The following is an 18,031-nucleotide window of genomic DNA, read 5'->3' as shown; positions in this document are numbered from 1 at the left end:
GCTGGGAGTCTCAACACCGACATCCCTCACAAAGGCTAGATACGAAAGACAACCCTTCCCAACCATATGCTAGGCTTTCAAGAATGAGATCCCTCTACCGGGAACATAGTCAGCCATATCTCGCCACTCGATCTGCAACACACCCGGTATAGCCAATGTGACTGTCTTAGCATGACAGTCTAGAATAGCACGACACGGAGATAGCCAATTCATGCCCAAAATGACATTGAAATCCACCATACACAATAATAAAAGATCCACACGGGTCTCCTAACCCCCAATAGTCTCCACACACGACTGGTACACACGGTCTACAATAACAGTATCGCCTACCGGGGTAGATACATGAACAAGTGAAGCAAGAAACTCACGGGGTATACCCAAATAACGAGCAAAGTATAATGACACATAAGAAAAGGTGGAACCGGGATCAAATAATACAGAGGTATCTCTGTGGCAGACTGAAACAATACCTGTAATAACAACATCTAAAGTAGTAGCACCGGGTCTACTTGGAAGTGCATAGAAACGGGCCTGACCGCCACCTGATCGACCTCCCGTATGCCTCAAACTAGAACCAACATAGCACATAGCTGTGCAGTCAACTAATCTATAGCAGACTCCCCCACTTGGCTCGAAGCCATAGATCAAAACACACTCAATAACTCATAACACATATACTCTATTACTGCCATAGTACCATAGTGAGATCAAACTCGATCCTTCATAAGTTCGTGAAACACAGACCATCTGGTACTTTAATTCTTATGCAAGTCTCACATTCACTCTCGTAACAGTTAAACCCACTCTCTTAAGCGACCCAAACTTAAATTGCAACACATATATTTCACTTGTAAATGAGATCTTCTAACGGACAACATTAGGATCACACAACCTCAAAATACTCCGCAGGAGATAACCTACCTGCTTTGCCTCAACCTAGCATTTCTGTATACCTTCCACCGTCATAAACATTACGCAGTCACTTAAACTTCCTGAGTCTAAACTCAGACCGCAACATAAAATTTACTCCACTCCCAACTAGGAAATGTGAGCACGTGATTTTTGCCTTACGAAAACTACTCCAAAATAAAATCAAAAAATAAAATAAATTTCTTTTACTGTGTAATTTTTGAATTTGCGTGGTGTTAAATATTTGTGTTATGACCATAAATGTTTACTTTGTCATAAATAAAATGAAAAAATAAAATAAAATACATATTGCATGCATATAGGATTTAATTATGCATTTAAAAGATAATTTAAATAAAATCACAAAAAAATATGCAATCGTTCTATTTTAAATATTCCACTGTGTGATTGATGTTTTGTCTATGTGTTAAATAATTGTTATAGAGTAATTAATATATTTTTGTGAAGTTAAAATTATTTTATAGTTAATATTAAAAATTTAAATTAGAAAAAAATGAAAAAAAATATATATATATATATATATATACAAAATCGGACCTGGATTAAAATCCAGGCCCAAAACATTTTAACCCCCCACAGCCCAATCCTTTAGCCCAGGTCCGGTCCAAACCAGACGAACCAAAACGACAACGTTTGGTCGTGGCTTCTCAGAAACCGTTGGATCAAATCCAACCAACGGTCAAGATCTCACCCCCTTTACCCGTAACCCGTAACCCGATCCAGTGACCCGACTCAGCCGACCCTGGCATTAAACCAAACGACATCGTTTGGTTTAATGAATTGATCCTGGCCCTTCATCTTACTTGATCGGACGGACAATATCAATCCACCCCACCCCTATATAAGTCCCAAGCCCTTACCCCGGCCCCTAACTGAACACCCCCCCCTCCTACACTGTTCATCATCGTCCCCCAAACCCCCACTCCTAACCCTAGCCGCCCTAGGATCCCACCGCCTGAAACCCGGCGGCATCAACGCCGCCGGTCACCAAAATAACACCATAGAATCCCCTGAACATCCTCTACACAAATCTAACATTGGTTTCCTTCGAATCAGGTCCCAACTCTTCGAATCTTAAATCGAAGGTTGGCCTGAAAACCTTACCTTCTCCGATGGCTTCCAAAATAACACCACAACTTCCCCTAGATACCCTCATCACGGATCTGTTAGTTGCATGGTTCGAATCATACTGGAACTACTCGAATCTTCATTTGAAGATTCGAGTACAACCTGACCTTATCCCAACCTACTTCAAACTCACACCAGTTACCCCCCTGACCTCCCTCGTGCCTAGAACATCTTTGGTTTCCCTCGAATCTAACCAGAAATGAGTAAATCCCAAATCGAACTTTCAAGAACCCTAAAAATACCAGACTTTTGGATTCTGTCCAGATTGAATAAAGATTGAGGTTTAATCGACCTTAGTCGAAGTATTTTCAGTGTAAAATACTTTGACTAAGGTCTGTTTGATTTCAAACAAAATCCAAATCCAAGTCGAGTTGAGTTCAGTTGAATTTAAAGGTTCAGAGGTAGTTTCTGTTTCTTATGTGCATTCTATGTGTATTCTATGTTCGTTTCATTAGTTTGTTTAATTTTTCATAATTTTCTAGTCAAATTTTTGTTATACTGTCCCCTACCCGTCAACTTGATTCTAAATGTGAATTGTTTCTGTTGATTGTGATTATGTACAATGTGTGTAATCGACTCGACTAAGTTCGTCGATTAGTTATATCATAAATCCTGCTTCTGAAAATGTTGACTGAAATAACCTGTTTTGGATGGATTATTTTGCTATAATCAGTTAATTAGTTATTGTTAATCAGTTGGTTCTTGTTTAATAAATCCATCAAATGGACGTTATATGTGTGTTGTTTTCTGAACATTAAGTTCAGAACATTGTCAATATATTGACAATGCTCCTGTTTGTTTGATCTTAGTTCAAAAGCTGAGTTCAGTTGAATTATTAGGCTGAATTCAGTATAATGTTGTTATGATATTAGGTTTAATTTCAATTTCACAAATGTTGGTTAGATACCATTGTGTTAGAAAAGTGCATTCTCAGTCAAGATTCAGTCCAGAACTTGATAGGATTGATTATAGCTGTTTAATTCAGAAGGATAATCGATTCTGAACAATTTTTAAAATCTGTTTTTTTATCAGATTCTGATTTTAGTTTAAGGGCTGTAATTACAGAAGGATTTCAGGTTTATTTTAGAATGAAACAGTAGGGTAATGTGATAGTGTGCTTTCAATAATATGATAGTGGCTATAATTTAAGTAATAATGGGGAACAAGGGATAATGGGGCTGCTGAAAAACAGGATAAATAGCACTTAGTTTTAAATTATTCAAAAGTAGTTTTAATGGAAAAAACTTTCTGATTTTTAAAGGAGAAAAGGGTCCATCCAGCACTAAACTGTATAGGACCAGCCCTGTATAAATACAAGGAGCTGGACAGACTGAAGAGATCAGTTTCAGAAAAAGAGAGTTTGGAGAGATTTTGAAAGAAAAAATCTGATTTATCAGTGAGACATAAAACAGAATTAAGGAGATAGATTTTTAAGAGATTTTGGAAGAAGAAAAATCTGATTTAGGATAAGAGGAGAAAAATCTGATTGAGAGTTTTCAGTTAGACAGAGAAAAGAGTTTAGAGAGACTTCATAACAGATTTTGAAAGAGAATTTAAGAAAAATACACCTAGAGTGAGATAAAAGAGAAAAACCCAGCAGAAAAATCAGATTCTTCTTGGAATCTGAAGAGGAAGAGGGAAAAGAAAAACAGAAACAGATATAGAAACAGAAAAGAAAATCAGAAACATACTTTTATTTGGATCTGTCCGGGTCTATTTGTTTGATATTACTTGGATTAAATCTGAAAGTTTTTTCCCAAAAATCCTGTTACTGTGCATCTGGGCTCCTCGGATCCTATTCTTGTTCAGACTTGCTGTGTTATCGGTACATTCTACTGATTTTGTTATTGCTGCTACTGCTGGAATTTACTCATTCTACCTTCATTTTCAGGTACATGTCTTTTAAATTTTAAGTTGGAAAGAGATTCAACATGACTAATCAATGAAGCTTGAATTGAAATTCTGTTTTCCATTTGTCCAAGTTCATCAGTTTAAATTTCATTTTTGTTTCATGTTAGTTAATTAGTAGTAAATTCAATTTGATAGCTATGAGCTAATTGTCTCACTTTGAAAGTTCGTATAAAGCTTTGTAATAATGTTAGCCCTTTATCTCATTAGTTTAGTCATATTTGAACTGTCAAGGTAGGAAACATGACATAAAGATTGGCCATTAACTAGGCCTTGTGGCGTTGTTAGAATAGAGTGAAAATGTCAAAACCATATTGCTAGTTTATTCTGATACTTGATTTAGTTATGGATGGAATTATATAAGTTGTACGTTCTTATGTGGTATGATGACAGGTGTCTATAGAACCATTAGTGGATGGTGAGTTGAGTTGTTATGGCTCATTATGATGCTAAAATGCTATGAATGTTTCAAGACATACAAATATGTTGCATGTAAGGCAATGTTGTCAATCAATTTGTATAATAATTCTTTTCTTATCAACTTGATGCTTATTCACCCTCATAAATAAATTAACCAAACAATTAGGCCAATTAGATCAAAAGCAAGTATATGAGAATAAAATGAGGTGTACAAGCATAAATTGCAATACTTATATCAATGGTAAGTAGAAATAGAATTTGCACTAAATAAGAAATAAATAAAAATTGTTCAAAAATACTTCTTCCCTTCATAAATCATTTTGTGAGTTTCATATGTCCCTCATTCTTTGGTATATGTATATATGTTGTATTTGTGAAGAATAGTATTAATCATGTTCTTATTCTTTATTTTGAATTTGAATAGTCTTGGATGAACATAAATTATACGCGGAAATTCTAATCGACGGGCAGCATTTAATAAATTGTGGATTTTTTTTTTCAAGAATTAAAAGGTATCTTAAATGGAGATTTCTCGTGATATAATAAACATTTTGTGGAAATTTCATAATACCATTACAGTATTTTGCGCAATTAGGGATGCGTTCGCGTACCCTGATCATATTTAAAAGCAAATTCGGATTATGCGTACGCGCAATTTCAAGCGAATATTTTAAAGTACTTCTCCGCGGATGTCAAAAATAATTTCATATAACCCGAGATGTGTAGTTCATTGTCCAAATAAAAGGATGATGATGTTCCGGATTTTATTTTTAATTTTCGAATATATATTTTTTTTATATATAACATGGACAATTTTATTGTGTACACGTACGCGTGGAACAATCCCTGGTACTTATAAAAAATATATAATACGAATATACGTACGCGTAATTCTTCCATATAATTGTAAACAATAAGTAAAAAGCGGTAGTAAAATCATGCAATAAAAACGTATTTAGTAAAAAATCAAGATAATTAAGCCAATAATAAAAACAGTTAAGCGACCGTGCTAGAACCACGGAATTCGGAAATGCCTAACACCTTCTTCCGGATTAACAGAATTCCTTACTTAGGATTTCTGGTTCGCAGAATAATAAACAGAGTCATATTCTCCTCGATTCAGGGATTAAAATTGGTGACTTGGGACGCCTTAAAATTCCCAGGTGGCGACTCTGAAATAATTAAATAAATCCCTTTTCGACTGTCCTTTAATTGGAGAAAACTCCCCACGCGCCCCGCGGGTGCGGTAAAAAGGAGGTGCGACAGGAAACATGGAAGGATTCTTCACACACCCATAACTCGGGGCTATACCTCAAATCGAGATGAAAATCAAGTACCTAATAGTTCTTCTATCCTCCAGCAGGCCCTTCTCGTCATTTCCAAAGCATATGAATACACCTCGCAGTCATAACATACTCATCACGTAGCTATCCGGTCATTACTCCTCTTAATAAGGACACAACAGAACATATAGATCCAGAAGCACGCGCTCACGAAACCAACAGCTCAGGGCTCGAGCTATAGGCAAAAAATCTGGCCTCAAGTCTTCCAGATTGGCCCAACATCAGCACACAAAGATCACATCTCGCCCCATGATCGGGGAATCACAAGCCATCGATGCATATCTGATACTGAGCGCTCATGCGCGCATACGAACGCGTGGAAGGAATTCAAAGAGTTACTTTTCAAGCTGAATCAAGGACGCGCGATAAGAATATGAAGTTTTTCCTAAAGGTTCTGCAACCTTTGGAGGATAAATACAGACGTCTCCGTACCGATCTGCGAGACTCTACTAAACCTGCTCATGACTCGTGAGACCTATGTAACCTAGGCACTGATACCAACTTGTCACGACCCTAAACCCGGACCCGATCGTGCCAGCCGACACTTCCCTTTTTCCAATTATTAACAATTAAGCATTTAGAAACAGTCTAAACATGAATAAATAAACCAAAGTTTAAGCAAAAGATAGTATAATATGCTGAATACAGCCCAAACACAGCCGGATACCGGGGTGTCACTAGTCATGAGCATCTAGCAAACGGAATACTCCAAATATAACTACAGAGTTTAATATAGAAAACTAAGAACATGAAGGACTAAGATAGGGAAGAGCTACGGGTTGCGAACGCCAACAGCTACCTAAAGACTCCTCAGATCCGCCTGAGCCGGAAATGATCAGCACTCGGGAGCAGGACCAGATACGCTTGAATCTGCACACAGGGTGCAGGGAGTAAAGTGAGTACTCCAACTCAGTGAGTAATAATCATAAATAAAGACTAAAAGCAGGAAAACACATAAGGCACAAACGCATGCTATAATGAAGGAGTAAAACCATTTAAAACAGTAAACCAGTGAAAGATAGGTAAAATTCTTTAACTCAAAATTTACTTCATGAAAAGCCTTTTTCAACAATTAAGAAGGTAATTGACAGTCGATTATGAAAATAAACACATAAAGGTTCTCCCCTCGGGCACAGTACCAACAAATCTGCCCCTTGGGCAATATCTCAGAACAATACCAGCCCTTCGGGCAATCACATAGACCAATACCAGCCCCTCGGGCTCAATCTCACATCACAATGGGTACCCGTGCTCACTAGGGTGTACAGACTCCTAGAGGGGCCCCTTACGGCCCAATCGCAATATCAAGCCATCTCGTGGAGTACATATCTCAGGCCCTTGGCCTCATAATCAGTATCAAATGTTTCCTCACAACATAGGCCCACAGCCTTCCTCAGTCAAAATTCTCACAAGCCCCTCGGGCAATAGTAAAATAGTGATTCTCAGCCCAATTATCATTTAAAAGATCTTTTAATTATTTAAAACATAGTAAACATGAATGAGTACAAAAACAATGAAATATATCATGACTGAGTTCAAGTATAAAGTCAAACAGTGAGGAAATATCAATAAAAATTCCCGAAGAGTTCAAATAGTTGGCACAAGGTCCAAATATGGCATTCAGCCCAAATCATGATGATAGCAAATATGTTTCAGTCAAATACGCGGTAAAATAGTCATCCGGAATGGACTAAGTAACAATCCCCAACAGTGCATGACCCCTTGCTCGTCATCAAGCGTGTGCGTCACCTCAATATAGCACAACAATGTGCAAATCCTTATACCCTCAGAACATCATTTACAATCATTACTCATATCGAACTGGTCAAATCTCTAGCTTGCAATGCCTTTTCCCCTCGAATCGGCCTCCACTCGCGTCGAATCTATCCAAAATCAGAACGAGGGCGTCAAAATATACTAAGGGAACGAAGCCCAAGCGAAAATAATCAAAATACGATACAAATCCCGAAATTACCAAAACCTGACCCCCGAGACCACATCTCAGAATTCGATAATTTTTACATCAATAGATTCCTTATCTCCCCACGAGTTCATACATATCAAAAGTTCTCAAATCCGACCTCAAATGGTCCTTCAAATCCTCAAGCAAAGGTCTAAGTTTCCAAGCCCTAGCTTCCCCAATTTTAACCCTTAAATTTCATTAATTATAGCTCCCCTCCGTGAAATAATAGCATAGGAACGAGTTTTAAGTCCAAATTCCTTACCTCAATGAAGTTCCCTTGAAATTCCTCTTTCAATTCATCCAAAAAGCTCCAAAGCCGAAGTAGAAATGGTGAAAATAGCTCAAATCGCGAAGGAGACAATTTATACCTTCTGCCCAGACATTTTCGCATCTGCGACCCAATTACCGCTTCTGCGGTACCGCATATGTGACCAACTAACCGCTTCTGCGGTTCTTCACTTAACGGCCAAAATCGCATCTGTGATCCCCATACCGCATATGCGCCTTCGCAGGTACGGTCCCACAACCGCATCTGCGGTTCCTATCTTCCAGGCATCTTTCCGCTTCTGCGACCTCCCTTCTCGCACCTGCGGTCCCCAATTCGCAGGTGTGGGAATACCAGAAGCAGCAAAAGTCTGCAGCTCACCAAAAATCCAAACTTCTTCGTCAACCATTCGAAATCACCCTGAGGCCCCCGGGACCTCAACCAAAAGCACCAACCTATCCCATAATCTTATTCAAACTTGTACCAATCTTCAAAATACCTCAAACAACATCAAATCAACCAAAACACATCGGATTCAAGCCTAAATTCCAAAAAAATTTCGAATTTCGCTTTTGATCAAAAACCCAACCAAACCACGTCCGAATGACCTGAAATTTTGCACACACATCCCAACTGACCCAATGGAACTACTGCAACCCTCGAAATTCCATTCCGAACCCTATATAAAAATCTCGCCTACCAACCGGAAATCACCAAAATATAAACTTCGCCAATTGAAGCCTAAATCTACTCCGAACCTCCAAAACTCATTCCGATCACACTCCTAAGTTCCAAATCACCTCCCGAAACTATTCGAACCATCGAAACTCACATCCGAGCCCTCTAACACACAAGTCAACATCCAGTTGACTTTTTCCAACCTAAACTCACTCCAAAGAGACTAAGTGTCTCAAACCTTACCAAAATCATTCCGGATTCGATCCGACTAACCCAATACTGCAAAACACGGATAACAAAGCATAAAGAAGCAGAAATGGGGAAAACGAAGCGGTAACTCATGAAACGACTGGCCGGGTCGTCACAGTGGGGCCAAGACATTTGTGTTGCTATAAAAGTTTTTCATTAAGGGTAAATGAGTAAAATGAAAGAGTTTAAAGTTGAATTATTTTCAAATTTAGAAATGTGTCATTTATTTTGAAACAGACTAAAAAGTAAAGTACTTCATTTAATATGAAACAGATGGAGTAATTTTTAACACTTTCTAGAAACAAATGCGTGATTTGTTGATGGTCAGAGTAGGGAGACAAAAAAAGTAAACACTAATTCGGAAAAAAAAGAAAACGGACGAATATCCGTTGAAAACTTCAAGGCGTAGTTCCACCAACGGACAGAGAGAAAACAAACAAACGACGTAGTATTGACGCGAAAATCCGAGAAAAGAAAAGAAATCAGAAACGAGGAAAGAAGCAGGTGGTAGATCAGCTGACATTTCAACAGCGGATATATAAAAAAAACGGGTGCGCGCCAAACCCACCGAATTCCCAGTTCACACGGGTCGCGTGCGTCTACTACAATTCTTCCTATTTACGCCAAAATGGATGATTTCTTCAATTGAATTTCAGCTCGGAAACCCATGGCTTCGTCGCCGTCGTTTCTCACCGGCGAGAGAGCTGTGGTAGCACTCTTCATTGCTCGAATTGTCTTTTCTATCCCCCAATCTCTCCTCTCCGAATCTCTCTCCCTTTCTCTCCTCTCTCTCCTCGCCCTCTCTGTCGAGATCTCCGTCGATGCCTCTTCTTCACTTTCCCTCTCTCACTTCTTCAAAACCAGGTTTATTTCTGATTAATTTTATGCTAACCCACCGCAATTATCATGATGGTCACTGTTTTTTTTATTTAAAAAAATCTTCTTTTGGATTGGCCGATAGAATAGCTTGTGAGTTACAGTTCTAACCACTAGGCTGCAGCTGCAATTTACAAGTTTACAGTTTTTGCTTTAGTTATTATTTTGTTTATTTAATTGGAAATATGTGGTTGAATATGGTTAATTTCTGAATGAATATTGTTCTTTTTAATTTATGCTCCTATTGATATATTTTTCCTTGTACTGTTTATTTATGTAAGTTGTGGTACTATTTTTCAGGCCTGGTGCGTCATCAGGTATATTTTTGGGGGCAGTAACGCTTCCTGGGCTTATAGTATCAAAGTTGATCCAGATTACAAGAGCAGTATCTTTAAATCAAGTCGGAACTGAAGGTATAACACTCATTATTGTTTTTTATTGAAAATGATAATGGATTGTTTCAGGAAATAAATGAGGGTTTAAACAGCATAACTAGTTAAACATGAAATAGCAATGACAATTGTGATGCCTAAAAGTGCAGTGTGAAGAATAAGGATAATTTTGCTGTAAATTGATAGGTTATTAACACTAACAACAACAACAACCACCCAGTGTAATCACACAAGTGGGGTCTGGGGAGGGTAGGATGTACGCAGCCTTACCCCTACTCTTGAAAGGGCAGAAAGACTATTTCCGATAGACTGCAAGTTAACACTATTTGTTTTAATATTTACTATATTGTGCTTATGTGGCTGTCTACTGAATCTCTTATCTCAAAAGATTGTTAAGTTACGTTCTGTCTTGTGATGTTTGTATATGGAAAAGGGCTGTTTAGTAGGGAAAGGTATAATCTTGCCTCTGCTTATGTAGTTGAGAAGGAGCGTGGTTGTGTTTTACATATTTATTCACCTAATAGGTCGATTTCCATTAGAAACTTTAGTTAGTATGGTAAGATTGTATTCAGGACTTATGTTGATTCCTACCTTGCCTCACATGTATGACTGACTTCTTTTGATTTTGACCTCTTAACAGAGCTTGAAAATCTGCAACTACTATATTGGGTGACATCTGCAAGTTGCTTCACCGTGCTAGCTTATCTCTGCTTCATTTTTTACCGTCAATCAGACAGCAAGAATTGTGCTACTTTTCGCGTTAGCTTAAGTTGCATAGCGTTGTATTTAGGAGTCTGCTGTGTGTCATTTGCTGTGAAATCTCATGGTGGTAGGTCAATTTCTCTTCCTTATATTCACTTATTCATTCATTGGTCAACCCAATAAGTTAGTTGAGCCTTTCTTAACAATTCTTGGCCAACATCTCCTGTAGGTTGGGATGCAGTAGCAATCTTATTGTGGCTATTCTTTCATGGATTTGCAGCAGTAAAGCTAATTCAGAATATTCTTCACACTTTTCCAGCATGCGCTTCAATTGGTTGGTCATGTTACTACGTTTTTTATTTTACTGGATATATCTGTAGCATCACAACTACCAAATTGCACACTTGGTATGAGGGTCCACTCTGTTGTGCAAAGATTCAGTTCACATTCTCTCTCCACTAATCACAATAAAACTAAGATTTATTTGGCTGTTAGACAATATGAAGGAATTTTTTTACCTAGAGCTTCATTCTGCCAGTTTCCCAGTTCAATTTGGTCACGGTTTAAACAATTGGCGGATACAGTTACATATCTGCTGATGTGTATACGTTCCATCACTACATATCTGTCGATTCATATCCATCCCACTGCTGCATAGCTGATGATTCATATTTAATGGCTCCTGTTGTAGTCACGCCAGATGACGCAAAAATGTAGTAGGTAATACAGATGTTATCGACACATTGGTGATAATATCGTGTAAAGACAAATCTACCGAATACGAAGATGATATTGGCACTTTTTCACTCTTTTTAGGATTAACCTTTATTTCTTGTTCTTTTCTCATGAAAAATTGTAGTCGAACTATGGGAAAGAAAAAGTCTTAATATAAAATGATCTGAAACTTGACTGTAAATTTTATACTTTTCAAACTTTCTTTTTATATTCTTATTTTAGGGTGGCTCACATTTGGTGTTAGTTGGAAGCATGTCTCGCCTTTTAGAGAAGATTAAAGCTACTTGGGTATTGTAATGTCAATTATGATGTAGGATTGTCTTGTAGTTTGTTGAAGTTATCTTATCTGAAGTTTGAAGGAGGATTCCTACGAATTATATACAACATTGAATGTGTTTTTAGTAGTTAAGTAGATTAAAATAATGATTCAAATAATCACCTCAAAGTTCACAAATTATTTCTAATATAAGAATTTTTTAAGCCTATATGCAGCTAAAGTGCACTTAATGCTGATCTACGATCAATTTGCTATGACTGCTGCCGAATAAGGACCCTCCAATTCCATATCAAATTCTGCAACTTTGAACAATGAGTTGGATATTAAGTTGCATGCGTGGAACATACTTTATTCCACACAAAGTGCTGTTTGAACATGGCTTATTTCGGCAATCTATATTTCTTGTTTATATTAGAGAACAGAGGCTCAAAATCATTTGACTTGTCCTATTACGTTTTGCTTTATTTGATGAATGGTCCTTTGTCTTCTGCACACTAATTTGCATTCTTGGTTCTCTTCTTAGGAGAAGCGTTACTGGTTACTGTTGGCCTTGTTATCTATTTCAGTGATATGCTAGCTTGTACTGCTGCTAAGGTTAGTTTCATACTTTTACTTTCTCTGATATCAGATGAAATGGATACCTAATAAGCAGTATTGTGTCTGTGAACAGTCCCATGGGTACTTTACAGCATCTAAGCTAGTGACGGTACCATATGGAGTCCAGAGAAGTGAAGTTAGCATTATTATTCAGGTATTGTACAAGCTGTTAGTTTTCTAGACTATCCTCTTCTTTCCATATAAAGTAAAAGATTTCGATTCAGAGTACTGATCACGAAAGGTAACACTATGTTCTAGGGATTGATTACTGGCCTTCTTATTTTCCCTATGCTATTTAAAAACGTGCTTCAAATTTTGGAGCGGGTCAGCTCGGCACCTTCTAGAGATAGAGGAGATAATCAAATGAGGCGATCTCTTGTGTTCTATGTTTCCCTCATATGTGTTCTTGTTATAGCTGTGCCATCATGGATGCAGCTTGTTCAAGATTTTCATGTGCACCCTTTTCTATGGTAAGCCTCCCTTTAGAACTCATTTCTGTCGGATAATTGGACATATTATGTTGCATATTGTTATTCTGTTGCATGATTTGGTTGATGGAGGTCTAATGGTTTGTAGGGATGATTCACTCTTACATTAGACAATTAGGTTTTATTGATGAACAGTTACCTGATACTATGCAAGAAGTTGTGTGACTTATAGCTGGTAGTTAAAGAATACTTATTTTTAAGAATAAGTACTCGAACAAGAAGGACAAGAGTTGAGAAGACTTTGCTGTATCTTGGATGGGATGTTTAGATGTTTTTCTTGCTTCTTTTTCATTGGTCTGTATGTACTTGAGTATTCTAATAGTTAAGACTTCTTGGGATAAAGTTTACATTCTTACTCAGTATTCCTTTAGTATTTTGAAGCAAAAGAGAAAAAAGATTGTAATTGACCAGGAATTTGCTCTAAACAGCCAAGTTCAGCGTTGTTGTTCAGTTTTTAAAAATGTGGTTCCTGAAGTTATAGGATCATTTGTTGGTAACGTGTTAAGCTCTTCTAACTCCTATGTTATACCTACCTGCTCTGGATATTGATACCATTGAATCAGATTCTGAGCCACAAAATTATGCAATTCTCACCTGCTATTTTCATATTTATTTTTCATCTTCTACTTCACCATCAGTGGCTACCTCCAGCATTTCAACATTAGTATGTGGTTTTCAATGGCAATTTTCACAAAATTTAGTTTCGAAGATCCTAAATAATTGTGGAGGCATGATTTTTGAGCTTTGATATTTTCACACAATTTTAGTTTTTAAGCCAAGCTCTAGCTTAAGTAACATCAACCTTTATTTGCCAAGGTCGGTTAAGCTTGAGTTCAAGCCAAAGACCTATGAACAGAGTTGAGCCGTTGAGGCTTTAACTCAGCCCTAGGCTTGTTGCTACCATCTATCCAAGTGGAGCCAAAGACCTATGAACTGAGTTGAGCCCTTGAGGTTTTAACTCAGCCCTAGGCTTGTTGCTACCATCTCTCCAAGTGGTGAACCATCAAGGTAGAATGATAAAACTAAACTCAATTAAGAGGAGATTCTCAATTCTTTGTTCGGCTACCTGCTCCTTCATTTGTACAGTGAATAGCTCTCATATCATTTTTCAGTGAATCAAAACATATATCTTTTCCTCCAAATATATGGAAAGTGTTAAATGACACATTTCTATATTTGGAAGCAATTTAACTTTAAACTTTTCATTTTATCCACTTTACCCTTAAATGTCATGGTCCCACAAAGCTTTTGCCCTTAAGCTTTTAGGACCACATGTTTCAAAAGTCTTTTTTTTTTTCTTTTCTTAAACTTTGTGCTAAATCAAACTACATCATCTAAATTGAAACGGAGGGAGTGCTATCTTTTGCTCATATTTTGGTATTCTCTGTCTTGTGATTGTTGCAGGGTATTGGACTTTGTTCTGTCAGAACCGCTTAAAAGGTTGTCGTTGTGTATATATTGGTTGGTTGTTATTTATGTATCAGTTATTCGGTTTTACAACATTTCAAAGAGCAGTAAGATTGAGAGGATTCTTCTTCGGAAATACTACCATTTAATGGCTGTTTTGATGTTTGTTCCTGCTCTCATACTTCAGGTGATTTAAGTTGAAATTCTTTAGGAAACCTTTCTCCTTTTGGGCCTATTATTTGTTTTTATGAGAGTTGTATTGACCATCTATCCCTTTCTCAGCCGAAGTTTCTTGATCTGGCTTTTGGTGCAGCTTTGGCAGTTTTCTTGATATTGGAAACTATACGAGTAAGGTTTCACTGCACTCTTGTCTTGTTTCTGGATTTCATTGGGTACAACTATCCAATGTTCTTGTGCAATTTCTTATAATTTTGGATCTTATGGCTGTGGTTGTGGTAGGCCATATGGAGGGAATGTTCAATGCGGTGTTGTCAAAGGCGCGCTTAAAACGCGCTGAAGCGAGGCTCAAAACATGTTGAGCGCTTCGCCTCGCTTTGTGGGCGCTTTAGTGTCGCATCAAGGCTCTATGGCATACTTTTCCTTGCCAATGAATGTAATCTTGAAAATGCGACATTAAACAATTGATATTTCGCTTTGTCGTAAAAAAAATTCAATTTCTTTGTGGATATTTGTTATTTATGCTTATAATTATTAGTCTTGGACTACATATACATATTTTTACTTTTTCTTCAGTTGCGCCTTTTTTGATTAAAGCCCATGCTTTATTTGCGCTTTTTACTTAAAGCCCTAATGGGCCCTAGAGTTTTTTTGCGCTTTTCGCCTTTGATAATACTGTTTCAATGAAGAACATATCAATTTACATGTCAGATCTTTTCTTAGCGCCCCCCCCCCCCCCCAACAATAAAAAAAAGGGACATTTTCCAATATTAAATATAAAAAAAAAAAAGCAGAAAACAAAGTGTCTGTCAAGTTTAAGCACACTTTTCAACTGAAGCCAAGCTCGTCAACTAAAAAATATCTTATGTTCACTTCATACTGGCTTTTGATATGAAACTTCTTGTACATGATAAGGATCAACCAGTAATATAACTGAAGTCTGAATAAATTGTTACACTTTTGTTAAGATAGAAGTATGTAATATATACTTGTAAAATGCAACATGTTAAAATATCATTTTTCTTTTTCTTTGTTACCTATGTTCTTGGTGAACTCCTTATAATTTGTGGCAATGCATAAGCTATTCATGATGCTAGTTGACATGATACTTCACAATATTTGTCATGACTTTTGGGACAGATATGGAGAATCTGGCCCTTGGGACAGCTTGTGCACCAATTTATGAATGCCTTTACAGATCATCGTGACACTGATCTTCTTATTGTCAGGTTTGAAATGATTCCTCCATAACATAAACTAGCTACAGCATATTCCTTTTGTTAACTCTAACCATTTGCCTCCTTTCCGCTTTCAGCCATTTTTCCCTCTTATTAGGATGTGCACTTCCTATCTGGTTTTCCTCTGGTTTCAGTGACCGACCATTAGCCCCTTTCGCTGGGATCTTGAGCCTTGGAATTGGAGATACAATGGTAGAGTTGCTTGTCCTATATCTTTCTCCCTGCACTAGAAAATATGCTTTCCAAGAACTCCTGAAATTTAGGGTTCTAGTACGATGCAGAAAGTCTAACATGCTTGAAAAGTGAGAAAATCTGGAAAGGCATCTTTTCACTAGATCGCTTATTGAAAAGGATTATACTGATGTACTGGATTGGTGTCCCCTGATCTCTTGGTAGAAAGCTTTCCTGCTGTTGGCCTTGTGGCCGGCAGACCTTCTTGCATCTTTATTGGTGTTCTAGAGGACTACAACAATAAACGATCTGCAATGAAGAAAGATTTATAAAGTTGTGACTTGGCTTTAGTCCAAGCGAGCACAACACTTCTGCAGAAAAAACTAACTGCAGTAGGGAAGAGAGGATTGGTAGATTGAGTAGTATAGAATGAGTTTAGGGTTGGTGGCTCATTATTGATTATCATTTGTGCACTGTAAATATTAATGTTAATCCTCTGTGCAGGCATCAGTGGTTGGCTACAAGTATGGGGTCCTCCGCTGGAGCAAAACTGGCAGTATGTCTCTGTTCTCTTTCATGTTTCGTCATTGCTTCTTTTGTATCCCTCACCATCTGAATCTATTAATTCTCTTTGGCAGAGAAGACAATTGAAGGCACTGCTGCTGGCATAACATCTGTCCTGGCTGCATGTTCCATTCTACTTCCACTTCTGGCTACATCTAGATACATCGTAGATCAGGTAGCTCTTTCCCTCAAGCACATGTACAAAGGGCTATCTGCAATCCTGTTCAGACCAAAAAAGTGCTCTTGTACATGTTTATATATTAATGAGAAAGGAAATTATGTGGCCTTGCTTCAATACAGTTTGTAGTTATTCAGCTTGAACTTATTCTAACTGATGCTGATGAGGCATAATGTGAGATCACCTTAAAATTAACCTCCTATCCTTTAGAATAATGAACCTCATTCTAATTGCTTAGTGGCCCCTAATTATCCCAAAACCTATTGATTTCATGCCCTCTTGGGGCTGAATCCTCGAATTAAAGTAGGCACTGAGATCAGCGAATGGCGCAACCTCACAATTTTTTTTAACTATGAAAGCCAACTATTGTTAAGATTCTCATTATTAACTTTGTGATTGGTTTTGATGCTGTGCTGGCAATTGTGCAGAACTGGTTTTCTCTTCTTTTCGCTGTGACAGTAAGTGGTCTGTTGGAAGCCTACACTGCCCAGCTGGATAATGCGTTCATACCTCTGGTGTTCTATAGTCTCCTGTGTCTGTGAAAACCTATCTGCTGATCCATGAACTTTAAACTACTTTTCTGAAAACAACACGCTGATCTTTTGGCAGTATTCTTTTGAGCACACATTCTTTTTGTAGATATCTCTGTAGTAGAGTTACTTGACATGTACAATAGGTTTGATAGGAGAAAAAGCAAAAGCTACCCTTTTTGTAATCTAGATGTAGAATTTGTTTCCCGAAAGGCACATGTAATTTTTTGTTCTTCAAATGTTGTAGTTGTAGCTTTTGCCTTTTATACTTCATCCTCCTTTAATGGTATGGATGTAAATAAAATAGTCAATCAGAGCTTACAGGCACTAGGAGAGAAGTATTTGTCGAAATTTCCATGTTATGTACTGGTATTTTGAACTTAAACGAGCAGTAGTTTATAATTCAGCATCTTTTTACCCTTCAAATGTTTAATTCTATTGAAGTGGAGCACTGCCTTTTGTCAAATTTGGTTTTTTCCTGATTAAGCTGCACACCTCTTGTCACTATAACATAAAATGAACATGTGAAGTCCGGGACACAAATTTCTTCGTAGAAGATCATATTCATTCATTCTTGTCTCCCATAATAAATATTTGACTGCGAATTAGTTTACTTTCAATCTACCGACAATTAACTGAATAAAGAAAATTGTTCTTTTGTACCTTTCTCGTGTTCTTTGGGTTTCAAAACTCGGTGCTAAATGCTAATGCCTCAGATATGTTAGTTGATACAACTGTTATATTGTCCTCATAACTTGTTCCACGTCAAGGTTGCCATTTTCACGATTTTCATGTTTCGTTACAGCTGAATC

At 37.5% G+C, this 18,031-nt stretch overlaps 1 protein-coding gene across 1 annotated transcript; it reads left to right on the top strand.

Moving 5' to 3' along the window:
• Positions 1–9,413: 9,413 nt before the first annotated feature.
• Positions 9,414–17,662, top strand: LOC104234691 (dolichol kinase EVAN). Its single transcript, XM_009788297.2, has 14 exons — positions 9,414–9,751; positions 10,064–10,176; positions 10,796–10,984; positions 11,087–11,191; positions 12,393–12,463; positions 12,540–12,620; positions 12,725–12,936; positions 14,359–14,548; positions 14,644–14,709; positions 15,679–15,767; positions 15,854–15,968; positions 16,452–16,503; positions 16,586–16,686; positions 17,118–17,662. The coding sequence occupies exons 1-14, from the start codon at positions 9,555–9,557 to the stop codon at positions 17,229–17,231; spliced, it is 1,695 nt and encodes a 564-aa protein (XP_009786599.1). The 5' UTR covers positions 9,414–9,554; the 3' UTR covers positions 17,232–17,662.
• Positions 17,663–18,031: the final 369 nt, after the last annotated feature.

Source organism: Nicotiana sylvestris, chromosome 6 (genome assembly GCF_000393655.2).
Source record: "Nicotiana sylvestris chromosome 6, ASM39365v2, whole genome shotgun sequence".
Classification (NCBI taxonomy): domain Eukaryota; kingdom Viridiplantae; phylum Streptophyta; class Magnoliopsida; order Solanales; family Solanaceae; genus Nicotiana; species Nicotiana sylvestris.
Note: the sequence above shows the minus strand (reverse complement) of the source record. Positions and strands in the feature narration are given on the sequence as shown.